The sequence below is a fragment of the Neopelma chrysocephalum genome, unplaced genomic scaffold (assembly GCF_003984885.1).
Source record: "Neopelma chrysocephalum unplaced genomic scaffold, ASM398488v2 Primary Assembly neopelma1_77, whole genome shotgun sequence".
NCBI lineage: Eukaryota > Metazoa > Chordata > Aves > Passeriformes > Pipridae > Neopelma > Neopelma chrysocephalum.
The window spans coordinates 8880742-8903097 of record NW_020897738.1 but is presented as its reverse complement, the minus strand read 5'-3'; the positions used below and the strand labels follow the sequence as shown (position 1 = coordinate 8903097).

Here is a 22356-nt window from a genome sequence, read left to right as displayed (position 1 = left end):
AAGATGTTATCAGGAAGAAAGGGACTGGTAACTACAGCACTGCAGGAGAGCAGTGACAGAGCTGTCTGCACTAACACCAATAACAGAAAGCACAGTATTGCTCCAGGAGAACATTATGAGGGCTCTGGGAAAGCAGCAGAGCATCAGATCACAGCCACAGGGGAACGCTGGGACACTCTTCACTGCAGGTTTTACTTTGGAGGATGTCAGATCCCTGGCCTCTCACTTTTCGAGTCAACATATCCAAATACTTGCTTGAAAATGTTTAAGGCTGAAGCCTTTCTGAAGTGTTGCACATTCATTTAAAAAAAAAAAAAGCGTGGAACAAAGGGAAACTTCCAGAAAAGCATATTTAGAAGGGATAAATGGGGTAAACCAGATAATTATAATCCTGTCATCCACACCAGCAAAATAATGGAACAGTGGAGACAGGACATGATTAAGAAAGAAAGGAAATAAGTAACAGCAATCAACAAGGTTTTGTGGAAAACAGAGTCTGTCAAACAACCTTCTGCCACTGAGACAACAGATGTGGTTAACAGGGATAACAGTGTCCATGGAACAGGAGCATGACTGAGGAACCAGAACGATATGAGGTGAACACACCACACATTAAATAAAAAACAGGCTGACAGGTGTCAAAATCTAATTTTAAACAGGAACCACTGAGTCAGTACATTTCCAGAGGGGTCCTGCTGGGATCAGATCTTGGTCCCAGGGTATTTAACACTTTTATTCACATCATCCCCAATTATATTTGAAAACAGCTATTCTTAGAAGAGCAGTAAATAAAGAGGAAGACAGGCTGTTGATGCCAAGTGATCCAGATCCACTAGCAAAGCAGGCTGTTGCTGGACAACATCTGTTTTAAGAGAGCCAAGCCACATGGCCAGGAAACAAAACTACAACCATGAGAAGCAGCTGCAATTCCCAAAGCCATTGCTCCTGCAGGCAGAGGAGTCTGGGGCCGGGAGCTCAGCACTGAGGACAGGGGAGCTCAGCACTGAGGACAGGTTCAGAGCTGCTCCAGCCTCATTGCCCAGGGGCTGCTGATGTGCTGCACTCAGGCTGGGGCTTCTGAGAGCAATGAAACCCCCTGTATGCAGGCTAGAACAGCCTCAATCCTCTGGGACTGCAGGGAGCACACTGGGGGAGGCTGCACAGACCCTGCACAAACTTTGGAAAGTTCATAACGAAAACTCAATTTTAAAACCTCCCTCCAGGCCTATATCAGATTCACTTATAATACTGGTGATTAACACCCAGCCTAAGATATATTCACTGTATTTTAACTGCCCCAGAGGAAACTTCTGATTTAATATTGGAGGATTTTCTAGCCAACAGCTCTACTCATTATCTGCCCGTATGTTTTCATTTAATTAGGTTCTGATAATTTGAAATGGCCACATCAGCTATGCACTGGCAATCTCAACTGAGTAATCCCTTAGCCCACAGCTAGACCTCCCACAACAGCAGGTCTAATGCATTTTGGTGATGCTCCCAGATCTCCAGTCTCTATGCTAATTAAAATTTATTGGGAATATTTTGTCACTCGTATGTTTTAAAAGGCTGTGATAGACATGCCATTCACAGGTCATCAGTAAATGACCTAAATAGTCTCTTTTGATGTGATTGTAAAGGGCTAAGGGGGAATAAGACAAAGTTGTTATGCCTGCAGGGCACATCATTCTCTTTCCTTCTTCACTTCTTGTCTCTCAAATGGAAAATTGCTCTTTTTTTTTACACCCCTGCATTCTCCAACATTTTGCACAGATTGTATCTCTATGTGTATTACAGTGTCAGCACAATCAGCTCAGTATAGGTTAATGTCTTTAGACACTGCCATAACAGCAATAAAAAATAAAACCTGATTTGAACACAAACCACCAGCTGAGAGGAGAGAGCTCTGACCAGAGGGACTGGAAATAATCCACTGGTCACTTTTGTTCAGGGAGCACTTGGGAGCTTTGTCAGGATCAAGCTGGTGTTTCATCACTAAAAATTAATATCCAAAAAGGACAAGATCTGACAGCAAACATGACCCATCCTGTAAAACTGAACTACACACTAACCAAGGCAGTCACAGGTGGATGCAAAAAAATTGAGTATTTCAAGGTAAGGTCTCAAACTGCAAAGGCTTTTCCAAGCTTTCCTCTGATCTAAGCAGAGAGACAATGTACATGCAAGCTCTTGAAACGTTACATGTTGTTATTGTCAAATCTCACAATGTTACATTGCAGCACCAAAATCAGTTTGATGAGATGAAATGTGTCAAAGCCCCTGCACTGGCATAATTTACAGCAACTGCTCCTCACGGAGTGAGGAAACAAACATACCAGAGAAGTTTTGGGGAGTCTTTGCCTGTCCCACAACACATACTTTGAGTGTAAGAAGAAAAGCTCATGGACATCTTGCCAAGAAAAAAGCCCATACAAGTTACATGTAGAAAAAACCCCATTAGATCAGTACATAAAAACATTAAAAAAAACCCCAAACCAAACCTCTAAAGAGAGAGCCATTACTTAACATTATTCTAATATTCAAAGAACTATATATCATTTTCAATAAAAGAAACTGCAGACTCCAGAAGTCCAGCTCATATCCTTTTATAGTCTTTTCAAGTGCTAAAGGTGTGGCACAGACAGTGACAGTTCCCTGTGCTGACCTGTCTCGTGCAGTGCCATTTGTGCCAAGCTGGGAGCCAGCAGGGAAGGGGGAAGGCAGAAACAAATTTAATGTTTTCCCCTGCTTCTGGCTCTATTCCTTTTCTAAGGTGCCACACGTGGTTCGTCCTAAATTGACTAAGTGGGGTTCAAACAGATGTTCAGATGACATGCTACAGGGGAAGGGGTAACACCTTCAAGACACCATTTCCATCAGAACAACCAGTGACACCCAGAGTTTGCTGTGTGCTTCCAGCAGACACTGAACAGGGAAAGGATGATCTCAACTATATATTTAGCTCAGCATCCCTGAGACAGCTTGTATTTTTAGAGGAGCTTGATAAATGTTGCATTACATCTAAGCATGAATGACAAGGTAGGTACATTTAGGGTTTTTTTCTGTTAGCATAGGAATGAAAACAAAAATCTGCCCTTAATCGTGCAATTCTGTTTTCTTGAAAATTGGGTAAGTTAGCACTGGATATCTTTGTATTTCACATGTAGATATGTTATTAAAATCTTCCTTCCTGTCAAGGCTCCTTTATGTAACCTAGTAACCTTGCTTCATAACCACTGCCAATGTCTTTGCACGATGTTTGGGTGGAATATCTGGAGCAAGCTCTGTCCATGTGCAATGTGCCAGGGAAGCCAGTGCTGCCCCCAAAGAAGATGCACCTCCCTCACCGTCTCAAAGACATCCACACGTGCACCTATTTCTCATACTTTTGTTTAGAAAAGAATTATAGGAATCAAGCCTTATGCAGTGCTGGGGATGGCAGCAGTCCAGGACAATAGTTTCCTGGTCAGAGGATGATACAACAACAATGTTTGGACTATTTAAAAAAGCACTTTGAACTAGAAACAGAAACCAGAAAGAAACACTGCTGTATGTGTAAACACATTCTGCCCTTAGGGTTATTTTTATAAAAAGGAGAACATATATTTATATACACACACAGAGAACAGTACACACATGCACAAACACGTACAGCCAGGACAAAATGTCTCCTATGCACACACTCAATCTGCAATTCCAACGTGCAACAAGAACGCAGCCAAAATATCTCCATCTCTCATAAGGGCTTAATCTAGCAGGTGAGACATGGTAATAAAGGGTGCTGAAAAAATCAAACAACTTGGAAAAATCTTTTTGAAACTAGACTCAACAGAAGAACCTGGCACACAGGGACTTCCCTGCTTTGGCACAGGTCCCTCTCCAGAAACAGTACAACTGTTTTGGACACCACAGCAGCCCTCATGCAGCTCCAGCAGCCCAGTCCTGGTGTGCTGCAGGAGACCACAGCCACAGCTTCCAAAGGAGGCCTGGCTTCTTTTCCCACCTTGCTCTTCCCTCCTATCCCAGTGCCTGGGGAACAGACTCTGCAGGGCAAAATTAGGTCAGGCTCCCTACACAGAATCAGCTCTTCTGCTGTCACATGATTTCTCCACTCTTCAGTTGTACTAAAGCAGAAGAGCAAGAAGAACATGAGTTTTCCAGCTTAGAAGCCATTGGGATTCACTGATTCAAAGCATACAGGGAATGTTGCAAGTGGAACCAGCCACTGTTATTTAACCCTACCTGGCTCACTGAATAACGCCTGGCAGTTGTTTTATGCAGATAATTACTTTAGAGGACAAGAGTTCCTTTCACTGCCCCATTCTACAGAATGGCAGTAGAAAGCATTAAAGAGGTTAAGGAATACTTAATACAGAGTGATACTGATCCAAGGGAAGAACTCTCTCTCACAAAAGCATCTGGCAAGGGGAGAAGGGAAGAAAAGAGAAGACTGAGCTGAGCAAATGTCAGCTACTGACTGCTGCCTCCAATTTCACCACGTCTGAGGTTTCCTAAACCACCTTGTTCAACTCCCAGTTGTAGCAAGGCAAGGGTAAGAAGGAGCCCCTCCCCAGAGCCCAGGGCAGCAGCAGGCAGGACCCTCCCCATGCAGCAGTTCGTCCCCTGCAAATGCTTCTCATCCACTCTGTGCAGAGCAAATGCATGTTGGTTGGTTTATATGATTTGAATTTCTAAATTAAACCTCTTACCATCAAGTTAGAAGCCCAGAAAAGCCACCAGTTAGTTTTCATGTTAATTTTACATCATTCTCTAAGTCAGGAGAAATAGTAATTACTAGAAATGGTAATTGCTAATTTAATCTAGGCAGCTCTGCTGGAGCAGGAAATCCATGCAGCCTCCAAGGGAAGGCATTCCTCTTCTGCTCTCTGCCTTTGTTTTTGCTCCCCATCCATGCCAGATTATCTCCTTTCTTTTCAGTACCTCCCTGCTCATCACTGCCATGGTGAGCAGCACATCAGGACTCGATGCCTTCCCTGTCCTCCAGCTGCACCTTCTCCTGAGCCTCGACAGTCGCCTGCCCCAAGCCAGACAGGTCAGCTCTCCCAGCCCCACTGCCCACCCCTGGGGTGTTCCAAACAACAGCCAAACATCCAACATCAACAGCTGCCCCCATGCAAAAACTGTGCTTCAAACCAGTGGGGACATGAATAAGATGCAGCTCCACAGAAGAAACCATCAGTGTTCCATCCCACACAGGATCAAAAAAAAACAAAGAAGGGAGTGGGGAATGGTTGCTCTTTCATTCCTTTTTGTTCTCCAAAGTATGGAAAACCTGCTGAAAAGTTCTATACAAATTACAATCAGATCAAATTGTGCTCTCCAAGATACCTATGTGACATTAACAGGAACCAGAGCCACACAGGAATAGCTGAGGGTACAGTTCAGAGCAGAGTATTCAGGGTTTTATATTAACTGAAATAAGTAATCCTCAAATCTATATGAAAGTCACAACAGGCCAGTAAGCATCCAATCAAGACAATCCAATTTAACATTGATGGAAACAAAGAATCCTGATTTCATTGGTTCATTCTGTTCTTAAACCTAGATATTATTCCTAGATATGCTTCCCAGACATTATTGTGCTATACAGTCTAAGATCAGATACAGTCACCAAATCCTGGAATCACCCAGGATCTAAACCAGCAAACTGAAGTTGAAGTTTCACTAGAGGTACAATCTCTGGCATCTTCTTCTATGGCTTTTCAAAACAATGCAGGTAAAAACAGCTGAAGGATTTTGATGACAGAATATAAATCTTAAGACCTACACACATCAACCTTTTATATTACATTTTTAGGTAAATTTGATTATTCAAGAATTCAATTTGTAGATTAATATAGAGTTGGCAACATTCCCCCCTCCTGCCATGCTCCTGGGGATGCTTTAGGACACTCTGCTTGGCTGGGTAAACACCAGGGACCTGCAGCAGAGGAAGCAAAGAACAAACTTTGCCCTCAGGTGAGGGCTTCACTGGAAAAGACTGTCAGAAGAGACTTCATTGTAAGGAATGAAGTTCCCTCACTGTTTGGGCACTGGTAATATCTTTATGTACATAAACATGTATGTATGTACACACACACACATACAGATTTTATACCAATGAGAACTGTCAGGAAAAAAAGAAAAGGACAAAAAAGAACAAAAGGGACCAAAAGACCTCATCTGAGCAGAAGCTCCACGTTCTGTGCCATGATGAAGAGCAGTCCTGTCATGACTAATTTTCCAGTTGATGGCTTGTAAGAGGATGAAGCAGTATTGGAGAGGTAATCTCCTGTGTCCCAGCAATTACCATGCACAAATATTACCATGGTTCATTCCTGTGCTCACGACTCCTGGAGGGCCACCCACAGCAGGGAAGTAAAGCAACTTACAGTGATGGAAGGAGGAAAAAAGGCAGGGTCTGATGACTGGCACTGATGCCATGTTGGCCACCTACTCGTGAGCAGAAGAACTGTCTCGTGAGCTAGGATTTGGCTCCAGTTCAATTACAAGAGTCACCAGATTCTTCTCCTTAGGCCTCAGACACACAGGAGAGCACGTCTGCTGCACTGCTGCCCATGAACTTCACTCACCTTCCAAAAACTGTGTGCTTCTTGTCCAGATACGCACAGGAGCGGAATGTGATGAAGCTGGAAAGAATAAAGACATAACAGTTACCAGATTGTCCCACTGACCCTCAACAACAGCCAGCAATGCTTAAAAACAGAACGTTTATGGACAAGCTCTTGGAGAAAAACAAGCCCCCCTCCCTCCCTGGCTCCTCTCTGGGAGGCCCGTTGACAAAACATCCTTTAACTCCTCAGTTTTGGGGGTTTCATCCTGGACTTCTCACTTTTACACCTCTATCCCTAAAGAATATTCCAACCATGGGGCCTTGCACCAAGTCTGAGCCTCTGCCTCCTTGGCCATGCAGACCCTGGGAAGCTCATGCAAGGCACGACAGGGAGCCTGGGTCCAGCAGACACAGTCACATGACACAACAGTCTCTGCCAGGGTAAAGTTTTAGTTTTTTGGATATTTACTTTTTGCCTTTCTCTTCCCTTCATTGGCCTGTTGGTGATCCATTTCTCCTCTGGAGCAAGAGCAAACTTGTGCTTCAGACACAAACACCCCAGAATAATACTCCAAAGTGTCCAAAGTAATGAAAACCCCGTGAAGCTTGGATTTTTAATTAACTGGACTTTTAATTTTGGGGGCTGTATTCTTAGACTGCATCATGGGAACTAAAATACAAATCCAAAGCAATCTTTACTACTAAAACCTCTCTCTAAAGCTTGATGCTCCTTTGGAAAACTTGGCCTACAAGTGTGTGAGACAGAGGTTTCCACACTGAGCTCTGCAGACCACAATGGCCTGTCTTGGCTGGACATGCAGTGCTGGCTCTCCTCCCTGGCCCCATCTGTTGCACTACATAAGAGACAGCTAAAAATATATAAGCATTCCAAAAACACTTTTCCATATAAGCAACTGGCTCAGGAAGTTATATGATTGCAAATAGGAGGGGCTGTGATGTGCCAGACAACCTATTAAGACATGGAGGAAAGGGTTGAGATGCTGTACAGGATGCAAACTCCTACTCAGGGCACCACTTTACTCCTGGATCTCCAACACTTAAAATCATCATGTGGTCAGTTATGTAGCATTGTAATAAAAAGAAACCTGAGCAGTAGCAAATACACAGAGAAAGCTTCTAATTAATTACTGCCAGTCAAAATAAAATTAGGGATAACAGAGTTAACATAATTTGGGATGACCCCAGAGGAGAAGTCATTATTGAAGCATCACCTTGCAGAGGGGACTCAGCTCCCTCTGTCCTGCACTGCCTGTCACCTTTGGGGAAAGCTCTTCACACAGTTCCCAAGGCCACAGCATTTGCCAGAAGTGTCTCAGTGATGCCTAGGAAGCTTTATAAATATGGGCAGCTGGAGTCTCTTAAGGACTTACACATAAAGGAATTTCATAGTACATTTGCAAATTTTAGAACATACAATCACATTTACAGCAGCAAATGTGACTCAATATGGCACATCACTCATGATCTCTGTAACTTCTGTTTCTACAATCCCTGCTTTTTTGGGTTTTTGTTGGGTTTTTTTTAAAGAAAAGAAGACATAAGTCTCTGCTCTCCCATAATTTAGCACCTGAGTGCTGGCAACAACATTCAAATCCAAAATAAGTTGTACAGCAACTTGATCCTGCAAACTGCCCAACACGTGCTTGGCCTTAAGAATGCAAGTAAGCCTATTAAAGGCCCTGAGACAAGCACTTGTGTTGAATTAAAGCAAAGCACACTGCTGCAGAGTTTGTAAGCCATAAGAACATTTAGTATCATGAAGACCAACACCAAGAACCCCCTCCCTTCCTCCTCAGTCCCCAGACACAGTATTGCACACACACACACACACACACACTCTCTCCTACTCTCCTGTTTCTCCCAATAAAAGAACAACTTTGGAGCAACCAATAAATAGTTGGCTTAAAGAGACATTTTCAAAGGATGGCAGGCAAACACCCATATTAATGTTACACACAAACAAGGCTACTACAACTTCAGCATCTTTACATTTCCTTGCTGTTACTTTCTGCTTTTTTATGCATTTTTTCCTCATTTTAGTCCTCATTCTGCTTTTGTACATTAAAAACAAGTTACTATCAATCCCAGATTGTGCACTTTGCCATGTCTGGGTTTAAACATTTCAAAAGAGCAGAACTGTTCTTTATCAGGTGACTAAAAAGAAGTAACATTTTCATAGAGTGTATGTTTCATTTCATTAAGCCCTTTCAAAAAGTTCAATACAGGGCTAAATTCAAACAGAGTGAATAGGTATGATCTTACAGGGGAGACACTGGGGGGACACTGACAAAAACAAACAAAAACTTCAAATCATAAAACCAGAAAAGACAAATTACTGATGATATAATAAATCTCTGGGTCTTATTGCCATGCTTCACTGTGCTCTTAGATTGGTCAGAGCAGCTGTAGCCCTGACTGGAACATGCAGCACCCGACAGAAGACTTCACTTGACTGAATTTTAAAGAGTAGCTCATAAAATGTCATTTGTTTTCTTAAAAGAGTAATACACAATGTCCAGAGGGAAACAATAAAGCATAAAAAGCAAGTGGTTACTTACAACTGTGATTTGTTTGTGTTGGGTCCTGAATTTGCCATACTAAGAACACCACGTCCTGTGTGGGACAAATTGGGCTTGAATTCATCTTTGAAAGGTTTTCCCCAGTAAGATTCTCCTCCTTAAAAGAGAAAAGACGACAGAAGAATAATGTTTGTTTTCATTAGTTCCCCCCCCCGTGTTTTGTAACAGGCACTGACATTGAACTGGAGGTTTCCAACACCTGGATCACTCCCAGTGTCACACACTGTTACCTCACCCCTATCACCAGGCCAGGATTTGAGCTCGACCTTGAAATCTGATGTTTGCAACTGGCACCACAATTCTGTGCCCTCCCACTACCAGCTGCAACAGCCCCCACTGCTTATCAACAGCTTTATGTGTCCTGTGCTGAAGAACTGCCAAGGATTTCATTTTTTACTGCTGGTCCACCATCATTTTTCGCCTTTGAGACATTAAATCTTTAAAATTGGCTTTCTGGCAAAACACAGAGCAAAGAATTACTAATTTAATTGCACCCTGGGTATAGTATTTCTTCCAGAAATAAAATATCAGGGAGATGAAATGCATTCATAGAATCAACTAAGCACAGGAGCTATAAGCTCAAAAGCTTAATTTCCAGCTAAACAATCAAGAATGACGACACACAGTCCTCCAAAATAACAGGCATAAATTAGATATTTGGACTGGATACCTGGATGATGTGAGCACTTAAATGCAAGGAAGTCAAAAGGATGACAAAACTGCACAAACCCCAGTCACAGCCCTCCAAAAGTGATTTCTTTCCTGTGATTGTGGACAGAAAGAGGGTCTGGCAGAGCTCTCCTCCTGGCTGTCATTTTTACATTATTTATGACAGATCTGACATTTTCATTTGCACTTTCCACCAGGATCATTCTTAATAAGAAAAACGAAGGCTGAGATGAGTCACAGTTTTACAGTCAAATCCATAATCCTGTTTGACAAACCATGAAAAACATTTCACCTTAGGACAGTATTAAAAATAAAACAAACAAAACTATCCAAACAGGCAGCATGGCTGGTCCCTCTGCAGAACAGGCTGAAGAATCCTCTGGAGTCAGTGTATCAGTGGTGCAGCAGGAGGTCAGTGAAGGCTCTGTGCTGCTCAGTGGCCATTTGCACATGGAACACACAGAGGCAGGTGATGATACAGCTGCACAGGCAAGAGCAAATAAAACCAAGGCAGGGAACAGCCTCCTACCGAAAACCTCATCCAAAAAAATCACAAATGTGCATTAAACAAGAGTTTCAGATGAAACCATGAAAACAAGGCATCACATGTGGACAGCTGAGAGTGGAACTGAACAAGTGAGAAATTTTGGAAGAAACTGACCCGCTTAAAAACCCAATTAATCATGTTCAAAAGATTTATTAATAGAGTTGAGTGTTGCCTGCTCTGCAACTTGACAAGAGGTGGCAAAAGGGGACAAACCCTGGAGGGATTTTCTGTAATCAGGAGCAGAGGAGTGATTACTTCCGCAACCCTGGGCTATTGAATATTTTAAGATCAGCTAAATTCTATCAGCCTGATCCCATATGCCAACCTTTTCCAGTGTGGATGACAAGCACATGGTCCAGCTGCAGCCAGCTCTGGAGGAGTTTGTGCTGGCTGAAGTTTTCAGAGGGTACAGGACATGAGCACAGCAGCAATTGGCCAAACCTGTGAGTCCACTACACCCTTCAAATGCTTCCAGTATGCAGGGAATGTAATTCCATGCTGGAATTACAGCTTTGTCAGCCTGCTGAAAGAAAGTGGAATCAAGCCTAAAGCCTTCACCAGTCAGAAAAATAATTCAAAAGGAAAGAGAAAAATTGTGAATGACAGAGACTCTCTCTCTTTCTGGCACAACAACCAACCAGACCCAAGAGCCTGCAGACAGGAGCAATGAGCTGTGATCTTTAGGTTTTGGAATATTTATTTTTGTATAATTTGATTTTGGATCATGCACTGCAGGTCAGAGTTAATCCCCTGTGTGTGAAGGCTAACTTTGGTGCATTCCAGTTCTCTGCAGGTAAGGGCTAATATTTCAGCAGATAGTTACAGCACAAGATCCAGCCCCTGCTCCCCTCTCTGTCTGCCATGCAGCTGTTCCCTGGGCTAATCCTGACTGCCCAGGAGCTGCAGCAAGAACAGGGAATCCTGTGCAGAATTTGCCTAAAAGGGCAGATGTCCTATGAAGGACAGAGCTGAAGTGTCTGTGGAGACCAGGCAGCACAGACTGGCAAAGGGTGGTGGAGACACTGCAAAGGCACTCAGACAGCAGTGCAGGCATGGCCTGGGGATTGTGTTGTTGGTTTGTTTCAGGTTTTTTAACAATTTAAAGATAATACTTTTTTTTTTTATTTAAGGAGAATACTTTGGGATTTTCCTGGGGTTTTTTTAAAGAAAAAAAAGGAAAATCCCAAATAGCCTGAACGTGCTTTTTGTCAAACCCCTGCTAACCTCTGGAATTGTTCCAGGCTTCAAGTATCTGCTTGAAGCAGGACTAGACCGAGCAAGCCAGAAGATGGCAAGTTGCACACATGTATTTTTTTAATTACTGGAACCCAGCATTACTTTCCCTGTGAAGATTAAGTGCAGACCCCTGATCAGTCCAGTGCCATGGCAGCACAGTGCCTAATGCTCAGCTAGGGGGGCTGAACAGGGATTTCACATTCTTACATTTTGCTCTCTCTGTTAGATCTCAGTGTAACCTTGGGAAAATCACTCACAGGCTCCAAACCTAATAATAATAATATTTATGAGGTGTTGGGAAGTATCTAGCAGATTTTACTGCCTTTAATCTCCACACAGTTGGGAGGTGTGGCTGTGCCATTTTCTTAGTTCCCTGAAAGCAGGATGGAGGCAGGCAGGGGAGGTGGGAGCATGGCAGTGTCTGGCTCCTGCCCTCTCATGTTACACTCCCAGTATGTGCCACAAAGAGAGGAGGCTCCTCCTCAGATTCCCCAAATCCTCCTCGGAGCAGGGATCACTGCTGAGGAGATCCGGAGTCAGGATACAGCAAAGCCCTCACCCCAACACCGATGGAGCAGCCTGCAAGCAAAGCCCACAGAAAACAGGAATTTCCTCTGGTGTTGGGTTCCCAGCTGGCAGCACTGCCCATCACCTCACCCTGCTCTCAGCTTACTCCCTGACAGGATTATCTGCTGGGCACGTGGTGCCTACTGGACTGGCAAATGTTTCTGAGATCCTATTACAAAAAGGGCTGGAAAAAAATTCCGGGGGCTTCTGTGCTGAAGATCAGAGGAGTTGCCATGGCAGCCCCAGCAGGTCCTGCCACTGGCTGGATTGGTGCTGGGAGCACTTACACCCCCCCCAGGGATCTCCTGTGTGCACAGGGCTGGAAATGGGCTGGGATCAGCCACAGAAACACACTGGCCTTCAACAGCATTTAACCTGTTCAGTGTCAAAGTCTTCAAGAGCCAGAAAGAGCTTTTGTACAATTGGGTAGAACAAAAATCACATGCCTACTCAGATACCCAAGGTTCAAATCTGAAGGAAGTTGGGAGACAATTCCACACGTTTTTCACTAAAAAAACCCTTCTCTTAAATTAAAGAGGCGTTTAACTCATTCTCACACAGAGATGAAACAAGACAGACCACACAACTCTTAAAAAATATTAATAATTTCCATGGCTATCCAGAGTGGCAAGATTCTTTTACTTAATATGCTTAATGTACTTAAAATAGCTTGTACTGAAGTGTGGTTAGTTATTCAGTCTCGTAGTTGCATCTTGTGCTGACAGTGAACAGGTGAACAGATCTAAACTGACATCTGAAGCAATCACACATTAAGCCACTATCCAGAAAAAAGCCACACTTTCAGATTATCTTTTGAACTAAACCAGATTACTCTTTGGTAGTTTTTGTTTCTACTAAAGGTATTTTCAAAAATTTTATGAGGTAAAATCACAGAATTTGTACAACTTTGTTGCAAAAAGCTGAGAGATGCACCTAAAGCTTCAGAAATGTAGCATTCCAAAAGCCAGGTGTGGGCTGGGAATCATCATTCATGACAGTTGTGATTTTAAATAAATCCTTCCTTTTTCTGGCATAAAAATTGCTAAGCAGTGGTAAGGAAGTGGGAGGGCTCTGATTCACAAAAATGATGGCTTACTTTCTGTAATTTTCTTCTTGTCATTTGGAACAACGAGGCACATAATAACATCTGACACTTGTGTAGAGCTTTCCAAGTGAGCTCCTGGAATTGTTCTGCACTCGTGAAAGCCTCAGCTCAGGCGGTGAGTGCTCCTCTCCTCTCAGCTCAGAAGACACGGGACTCTGAACCCCACACACCCTCCAGGGGATTTGCAGAGGGGCTGCCATGGAAAAGGAGGATATTCTGGATAAAAAAGGCTTCTCTTGCCCATTTGCTGAGCTTCAGTCATGCACGAGAAGGGGCTCTACAACTGACACAGTTCAGGAACTTGCTTTGTTAGGACATCACATTGCATTGGCTGAGTTTGTCCACATTGCTATTGACATTTCAGAGGAGCTCTGGCTGCCAACTAAAATGCAATTCCCATCTCCCAGTGGTATTTGATCTTGGGATTTTACAGCTGTTTTATGCCTCCTTTGTGCCCTCCAGGATTCATAAAAGGACAGAGGCACACACAAGCTGATTCATGAGACCTTCCAACAGGTTGCAAGTCACAGTGGCTGAAAAATGCCTGTGCTGCTTTGAGAATGTAATGCTTTGCATACAGTTTCCCCTTTTTCATACAAAAGGGTTAGGATATTAAACCTATTTTTCCTACATGCAAATTTTCTTCTATTATTTGGAACACTGAAAATACAGAGCAGCTGCTCCACTTGCACGACCATGAGTTAGAATTACTCACAGTGTTCAACCACTTGGTTGTTATGAACTGCAGGAAAAGAGATACATCACAAATCTAAAATTCATTTTCAAATAATAAATCATTACAAAGAATGACCATGACTCAGCTTATTGCTCTGAATACTGCCTCTATGGGTGGTTATTTTGTTAGAAAAGAAATAAGCTGCTGCTGCACAATAAAATTTCTCCCAGTAGTCTTATGAAACATTAAGTTGAAGGCTGTAGAAAATGAGCCTGGTCCCCAAAATCAGGGTCAGAACTGTGTATCTGCCTGCTCTGGCAGTGCAAGTCTGCCAGCTGTGCTACAGTGAAACTATTCCCCACTCCTTTCCCAGGGTGGGATCTCAACTCCTGGATGCCACAGGGCTAATTCCCACCCTCCCCATCCCAAGGTCAACTGCTCAGTGCCAGAGTTGTCCTTCACACTCCTGCTGGGCCATGGTCACCTTTATGACAGCCCAAAAGAGACTCAGAAAGGACACACTGGGGAGCTGAATAACCAAGAACAAAGCAGGGATCAGAGCTGCTTCCAGGGAGGGCTGTTCAGCCAGAGCAGCCACGGGAGAGGGTGGGCAGTGACCACCAGCTGGGCATCTGTGGCACCTCTGGGAAGTGCTTCCAAAACACAAGCACAGTTAATCCAGGTGAGCCAAGAGCACAGGGCAGTCTGTGTGACTCAAAACTTATGTCATGGAGTACTGAGGGTGCCCAAATCCACCCAGGAGATGAACAGTCCTGGCCTTAGCTGGCAATGGAGCAGGGGATCATCTGAGCATCTGGGTACTGCAACCACAAACCTGACACCTGCTGCTGAACAGGGGATGAATGGCAGATGACAGAAACCAAATGGTGGGAAGATATTTGAACAAGTCTGTTCTAGTTCCTGAACTGATGAACAGGAATAATTAAATAAACAGAAGAAGAAAAATATATACAGGCTTAACATACCTTCCCTGTATCAGTTTGGAAAAGTTTTGGTTTTTATTAAAAAAAACCCAGGCAAAAAAAAAAATCCCAAACCTCTTAGCCAGAGACCATCAGTTAAGGCAGAGGGGTCTGTGTGGAAGGAGAAACAAAGCATGCTGTTTTTTCTGAAGTCTTCCTACAAAAGGCCTAACAGAAACAGATTAAAATATTGACATTTAAAGGGTAACCTCCACATAGTCCTCCCTATTGCCAACTGAAATATCTGGGAAGAAAGCCCTGTTCTACTCTCATATGCTTCTCTGATATTACAGAAGTCAAGTTATTTACTTCTAAAGACCACTACATCTTATGGTCTTTTTAGCCTTCAAAGCTGCATCTTTTTTTTTTCCTTCTAAGAAACAGCGAATCGAAGAAATACTGAAATTCTTTCCAGCTGCCAAATGAAATAAAAAAGAGAATTTATCCCGCAAATAACATAGAGGCCCCAGGTAAAAAAGGTACAAAGTACTGGATCCCAGTGCTTTACTCCAGAGCTTTCGTAACATGAATGCCTGTGATCACACTAACAAAGTACAAACCAAGGGACCCACACTTTCAGAGCAGGGGAGCCCAGGAGGGCATCACTGCCTCTGCCAGGCTCTGCTGCTGAGCTGGACCCTCCTCTGCCTGTTGTGGAGACAATATCAAGGAGAGAACATCGAGCCAGACAGGCCCTCAGGTCTGGCCACCTCCTTACAGCTCGACACACACAAGTGAAATTTGTGCCTCCCAGTCGAGTGCCCTGTATCTCTCAGGGAGTCAGGAACAAATCCTGACAGACTGCTTGCACTCTGTGAACTGTCTAAGCAGCTTCAGTTAAGAAAGTATTAAACACACAGGCATGACAGCTCAAGAGCAATCCAGCAGCCCAGCACACTGTCCATTTAGATTTTCTTGTGATATTATCATATTGGATAAGCGATTAAATAAAGATACCTGAAGTTCAACTGCCTTCAAAAAATAAAAACTACTCAGTTGCAAAAAAGACATTTGTACTGTTTGGACTCTATGATAATTGCAGTCAGTCTCCAAAAATTTGCAACACTCCTGTCCATTTGAGCATACACTGTTCATTTTATTAGAACTGTAATAGTCCTGACAGGTGTTTGCAAGACATCTCGCCTGCGATATATTCATATTTAATTAGGAACGACACAGAGAAAACAAGATGGAAAAGACTAGAGGTCATTAGATTTTCTTTTTTTTTAAAGTGTATATGTAGGAGGATTTTTGCATTTCACTTCCTACTGGCTTTGCCAGTAGAGCTGAGTGTTGACCTTCAGTGCAGCAGTGCTGCCAGTCCTCTGCCAACTGTTAATTGTTGTCTTACAGCACTTTAACCACTGGCACACACAGAGACAGGAACGACACCACAAAGTTCATTTGGATTCCACAGCAGGATCTGAACTCCACCCTGCAAGGGTGAGAGGTGTCTGAGTCAACCTATTAAACCTCTCCTGTCTCCTGACACTTCCTTCATTTCTCATTTTAAAAGATGTTCCTAATTATGTCTTTTGGGATTTGAACCCAAACTTTCCTTATAAAAACTCAAATCACATTTATTTTGACAGTCCAAGCATAGATGGTAACAATCCTTGTTAATGGGCTTTTGCCATCAGAACACTGACCCTTTAACTAGTCTCATATCTTGCAAGGGTTGATTATCACATGCACTGTAAGAAGAGCTGTTGGGTAACTCACACTTACATTATTTATAAAGTAAATAAGCTAAAGTATTAACCAGCTACAACAAGGGCTTTTCTAGATGATCTGTGAGCACACACAGAACACAGTGCTTGCATATGACATTTATGAACTGAGAGAAAAATGCACAGAACCCCCCAGGACCAGGCAGGGAGCTGGGGACACTGGGGACATCCACAAGTGGGGACATAGAAGGGGAAAGTGGAAAATGAGCAAATTTAGAGCAGCAACTGGAGATACTCCGAGGCAAATGTCCTGTGGTGGGCAATGCTCTGAGCACCCTTCAGCTGCTCTGACTCCTGACTATTCCTGATGGGACTGTTACCAGATCTCCAGCTAAGGGAGGAACAACAAGCAGAAGGATTTACTAACAGGGATCCTTAAAAGTTAGAAAAAGAGCAGCTTGGGCTTTACAAGGCAACTAGCTGGGACAACAGATGGTACCTGGCCATCCACCAACTCTGAGACAGGTCTCAAGAATTTCATTAATGCTGAATTTGAAAGCAACTTTGCATGAACGTGTTTCTTCCTTTGTTCTTTGACCAGGAAGGCCAGCTGTAAAATCATTATAATTTCCATTTATTTATTTTCTGAAATAAAAAGGAAGCAAAAACCCAACAAGAATTCTGCATGGAAGAGTTCCCAAGCTTTAGACTTGAGAGTTCATCGGATGAAATTCTGAACATGGTCAACATGGTCATAAACATAGATCAATAAAACCTCTGCTTTAAAGTAAACACAGTGTACCATGTACCACCAGTTAAAGAATTGTAATCTACAAAGTGTCTGGAAATAAATGTAACAACACAGCACATGAAGTGAAAACAGTTTCCTTGTTTCAAAGCCAACCTTACCTGTTCCTGTTCCAGTAGGATCACCTCCCTGGATCTGCAGGATTAAAATTAAATCAATGTTACATACTTATCCATGTGAAAGACATTAAATACAAACCATAAAAGCCAATGTTGCTTGATTTTCTTCCTTCTATACTGTGTCATGTTGACAAGTCAGCAAAAAGGAAACCATTACTGTTTATTTGGAGCTGCTTTTATCAGCTGGCTGTCGTCCCTCATGTTGCTTATCCAAGAGCAGAATGACAGTTTTATAAAAATAATATGTCTCTTGTGGGTAAATAGGGAAAATAACCAGCCTCAAATGGGTTAACCAGATCATCCTTTCTGTTATGTGCTGGGTCATAACCTGCTTTTTAACTGATGATGCACTGCTTTTGGAACAAAAAAGGCTTTTACATTTTGCCACCAACCCTCCACATGAGGGAAGGCAAGAAATGAGAGAATATGGAATATTTTTTGTATCTGAATCTGTATTTTCCTGTATCCCCCTCACTATCTGCAGTAGAAAAAATCCTCATGTGAAACCAATCTTTCAGCAACAAAATTTATCACAGGCATTAATCACTGTACATGCAGGATCTACAAAAATCATATTCCACATTCTAATGCCAGTGGAGGGAGTGTGACATGGCCAGTTTCACACTAAGAGCACACAAGCACAATTTTAGTGGTGAGTTTAGCTATGAACTGAGATATACAGTGCTGCCAAAAGAAAAAAAGCTTTTTGTAGGATGACAGGATGGAATGTAACATCCAGTGATGTTCCCTGAAAGATGTGCTCTGCCTTCAGGATCAAGTTGTCAATTCTTCTGAAAGGAACTTACAGGGCAGCCACTATATCCCAAACTACCTGGGCTGTAACTATGCAAAGAGAGACCTTCCATCACCAAAGACAAGGTTCTAGAAGACAAGGTGCTCTTTAACTCCTTCCCAAAGCCAGGCTGAGCACCCAGTGCTGGAGCAGCTCAGGAAAGGATGACTGGACAGTATCACAACCTGAAACAGAAATTCAGCTGCTCTCTAAAGTTTCATCTGAATGGGATTTCAACAGGCCACAGTATTACTTATCCAAATTAGCATTTTCCTCTCTCTTTCTCTCCTTCTGTTCATTAATGACCCCCCCACAGCTCAGGGAAGGTAATCAGAGCCTTGCCAAGGCAGGGACTCCCAAAGGCTTTGTCTGGAGCAGCCAAAGCAATGCAGTGATGCTCCAAGTGACAACAGCAGTCAGAGACAACTGTCAGTAAGAGCAGTAAGTGCACACTGAGCAAATCAGGACAATCCTAGTTCTGTACATTTAATATACACCTATTTCAAGCTGTCGTGCATGGAAGAACCCAAAGCTGAAATCAGCTCAATGTATCTTTGGAGAACATCACCTGTGGGGTGCATTAGACAGGATTTCTTCAGCACTCACCACAAAGTTCCGAATTGATCGGTGAAAAATTGTTCCATCATAATAGTTCTTCTTGCACAACTTGATAAAATTCTCACATGTTCGGGGGGTCTGAAAGACAAAAAGAAGTTTTAATTAAGCAAGACCTTTAGACAATCAATTGGTCACTACACTGTTCACAAGAATCACTTCTCATTTGTGCCTCACAAAGGAACAATCCTGCAGGACTTGAAGAGGACGGAGTCTGCCTACAGAAAATCTCTATAGTATAGGCTCTTTTAAAGTACACTGGAGAGACACACACTGTGCTAAATAAATTAAACCCAGACCTTCCAATTAGCACAAAGAAGTGCTGAATAGTAAATCACATAACTGGAGCTCCCAGTTGATATCATGATGGTGAAAGCAGGTAAACCCAGACACTTTCAAGTAACTTAATTCCAGCAGTGCATCACAATCCCGTTCCAAAGGGGGATTTCTAGCACTGCAAAAAGCTCATTTCCCAGAGTAAGAAAGAATCTGACTTCTCTGCTCCACTGAGAGCATACTGAAGCTAACTGGGAGGGAAGCATTTGGTCCTCTTCACCACTTGTAAAAATGGGACTGACTCAAATCACTGGAACACAGGAAAATTAAAAAAGACAACTTGTTTTCAAAACTCTAAATAAAAAGAAATTACAGATGAAATAATCTGTCTGTTGATAAGCCAATCCATAAAAGTATTCATCTGGAACCCCACAGAACTTCAATTTGCTGTATTTTCTCATCTGGAATACAATCATTCTCACCCCTCTTTATTTGCACTGAAATGTCTCTTAATTATCCAAACAAACTCTACCTACCATTATAAATTCTTTATAATGATTCCTTCTTAATTACTCTACACAGATATAGATGACAGTTGTCAGCTGGGACACAACTGAAAAAGGAAGCAAATTCTAATGCAATCTTACAGCAGCCATTATTTCAGATTTCCTGCACAATTCACTCCTGAGTTAAATGGGATTGGTACCATAATGGCTTTAGGGTAGAATGTCACTAGGACAGGTATTTGGTGGCAACTTTTAAGTAACTATATCCAATAAAAGATATCAAGCAACATGAGGTTTTCCTACTGTTGCAATGTTTATAGTAAATTTGAAAATATTTCCTTTGAATTCAACATATATGCTTTAAAATAATCTTTGTGCTGAACCTTTCAAGTCAAATTCAACCCCTGAGGAATCACCTGTGCAGGACACACTTCCTTTATCAGAGGAGATGGTCACAGCCTTGATCCCAATGTAGTGCTATCAGTTATCACTCATGAAAAGTGTCAGTAAGGATAAAATAAGTTAAAAAATTCTTCATGAATCGGAAATGGAATCAGCAGCTTTTAGCCTAAGGCACTTTATCTCATGAGAGCCAAGCACTCTTCAGAGAGAGAGACATAGTTAATAAGTTCTCTGGGGGGAATACAGCAACCTGTAATTAATTTTTTACAAAAAATGAAATGAGGCAAAAGACTGAGCCCCCAAGGAATACACAGCAAACCATTTTAAATTTGCACAAAGTTGATAAGCCCATACAGATTTCCTATTTATTTTCAAAACACGATTTGTAAAATATACATCAAAAAAACTAGCTCTAGTAATGTATTTTTTATGCAGGACCTATGCTGACCCTTCTCTCTAAATGGATTTCCAGCTATTACACTCTTTCCCACAAACAAGCTTTTCGAATGCAACTGCAGAAACATTTAGTATACATGGAATAATCATTGCACTGCAAGGTTTCCTTTCAATAATTGCCACCAAATTGGTTCCCATGGTCACCTCATGCATCACACAGTTACATCTGGCAGGTAAGCAGCTCCTTAGCAACATTACCATTACCTTTCAGAGTGCTTTTTAGTAGACACAAAAAATAGGTCTGCATTCAGGCAGTAATAAACCCCAGTCTCAATCATGCAGTAGATCTAGAATATCTGGCTCAGATTATCTGATTTATTCAAAGCAGTTACTGTTCTTGCCAAATCTCACACTGCCAAGCATATTTTGGGGGTTTTTTAAAGCAGTGTCCTGCCCAAAGCAGGAGAAGAAGGCTTGAGGTTTCTGGGGAAGGTGCAGATCCCCAGTAATGAAGGTACATTCTGCACTGACCATACAAACAAGGCCAGTCTTTGAAGTCTTTGTTCCAAATACAAACATATACAAACGAACCTGACTCTGTTATTTGAGTGTAAGATCTCGTGGAAGATGTCAGAGCCACAGTCTCTGAATATAAAGCCACCTGATTCTTCAGAAACCTCCTCCCCAGCACTTGTCTCACACCATTTCTGCAGAAGGAGGGGATGGTCCAGGCCCTGGAAATGCAGGAGTGCAGGAGGCAATGCAGGTTTCTGTTGCCTCATTACTGACTATGTGCTCCAGACTATCTTTTTAATTCTGGCTGTTCTTGTTCTGCTCAGTTCTCAAACTACCCTCAACAGTAGCAGCTAAACTTCCTCTCTGTTCCTTTTACATGAAGCAGGAAATGGCTGAAATTATTTTAGTCTGCTGACTATGACTTCAACTCATATATAAGAAAGCCAAGGGAAAAATGGCACCTTGTCAACCTGATCTGAAACCACTGACAGAAAAACATCATGTTTTACATCTACTGCAGTATCTTCCCAGGGGTATGCAGTGGTAGTCTTAACATGACAAATTTAAAAATTCTGGAAGGCTTTTCTGACCAAAGGGTATGGTAGGATAACCCTGAGAAATCCTCCTTTGTTCAGGTCAAGTTGGGACCATGTAAGGGAACACAATGTCTCTGTATCATGTCCTTCAGCTTAGAGACACTTCTCTCTCCAAATGACAAATAGTAAGAAAAAACCCCTTATTTATACAAAAAATGAGTCACCTGCTCCAACTATACTCCCTATTTATTTTGTAGAAGCCAGATAACTGTCTTTCAACTGCTGAAAATTCACACCCAAGACAAGCAGTAAAATTTTAATAAATGGTTTGAGACAGGAATCCAGAAGAGCACTTGTCCCAGAAGATGCCCCAAATGCTTTGCTTGGCTCACAGATATGTGTATTTAATGGGGCCACAGCCCAATGGTTTTCTAAGTAGGTTTAAGTCTCCATTTAGCCAACACACTCAGCAGGTGACTCCACATGGAAACACCACCATTCTACCAGTTCCTAGGTCCAGACAAATTTCAGAGTTAAAGAGAGATTGCTTCTAAGAATGACCATGCAAACATAACTGACAGGAAACTGTGAGATCATGGACACAGGGAAAACACTGAAGAAAGGAATGTGCAATTTAGAAAACCAAAGCCAAAGAGAAAAAAACCCTGACTGCTTACTGAAGATTTCTAGGATAAACACAGATTTTACCTTGTTCCACTTTCAGTTATTAACCAAACCAATTCCAGTTTCCATTTGGCCATC

At 42.4% G+C, this 22356-nt stretch overlaps 1 protein-coding gene across 2 annotated transcripts in view; it reads right to left on the bottom strand.

The window, feature by feature from the left end:
• Positions 1-22356, bottom strand: part of PPIL2 (peptidylprolyl isomerase like 2) — a 63261-nt gene that overhangs the window by 4235 nt on the left and 36670 nt on the right. For both annotated transcript variants that reach the window (XM_027689344.1, XM_027689346.1), the window contains 4 exons: positions 18954-19043; positions 17537-17570; positions 9154-9271; positions 6594-6650 (listed from right to left, as the gene is read on the bottom strand). In XM_027689344.1, coding sequence (XP_027545145.1) covers positions 6594-6650; positions 9154-9271; positions 17537-17570; positions 18954-19043 — 299 coding nt within the window. The remainder of the gene's footprint in view (positions 1-6593; positions 6651-9153; positions 9272-17536; positions 17571-18953; positions 19044-22356) is intronic.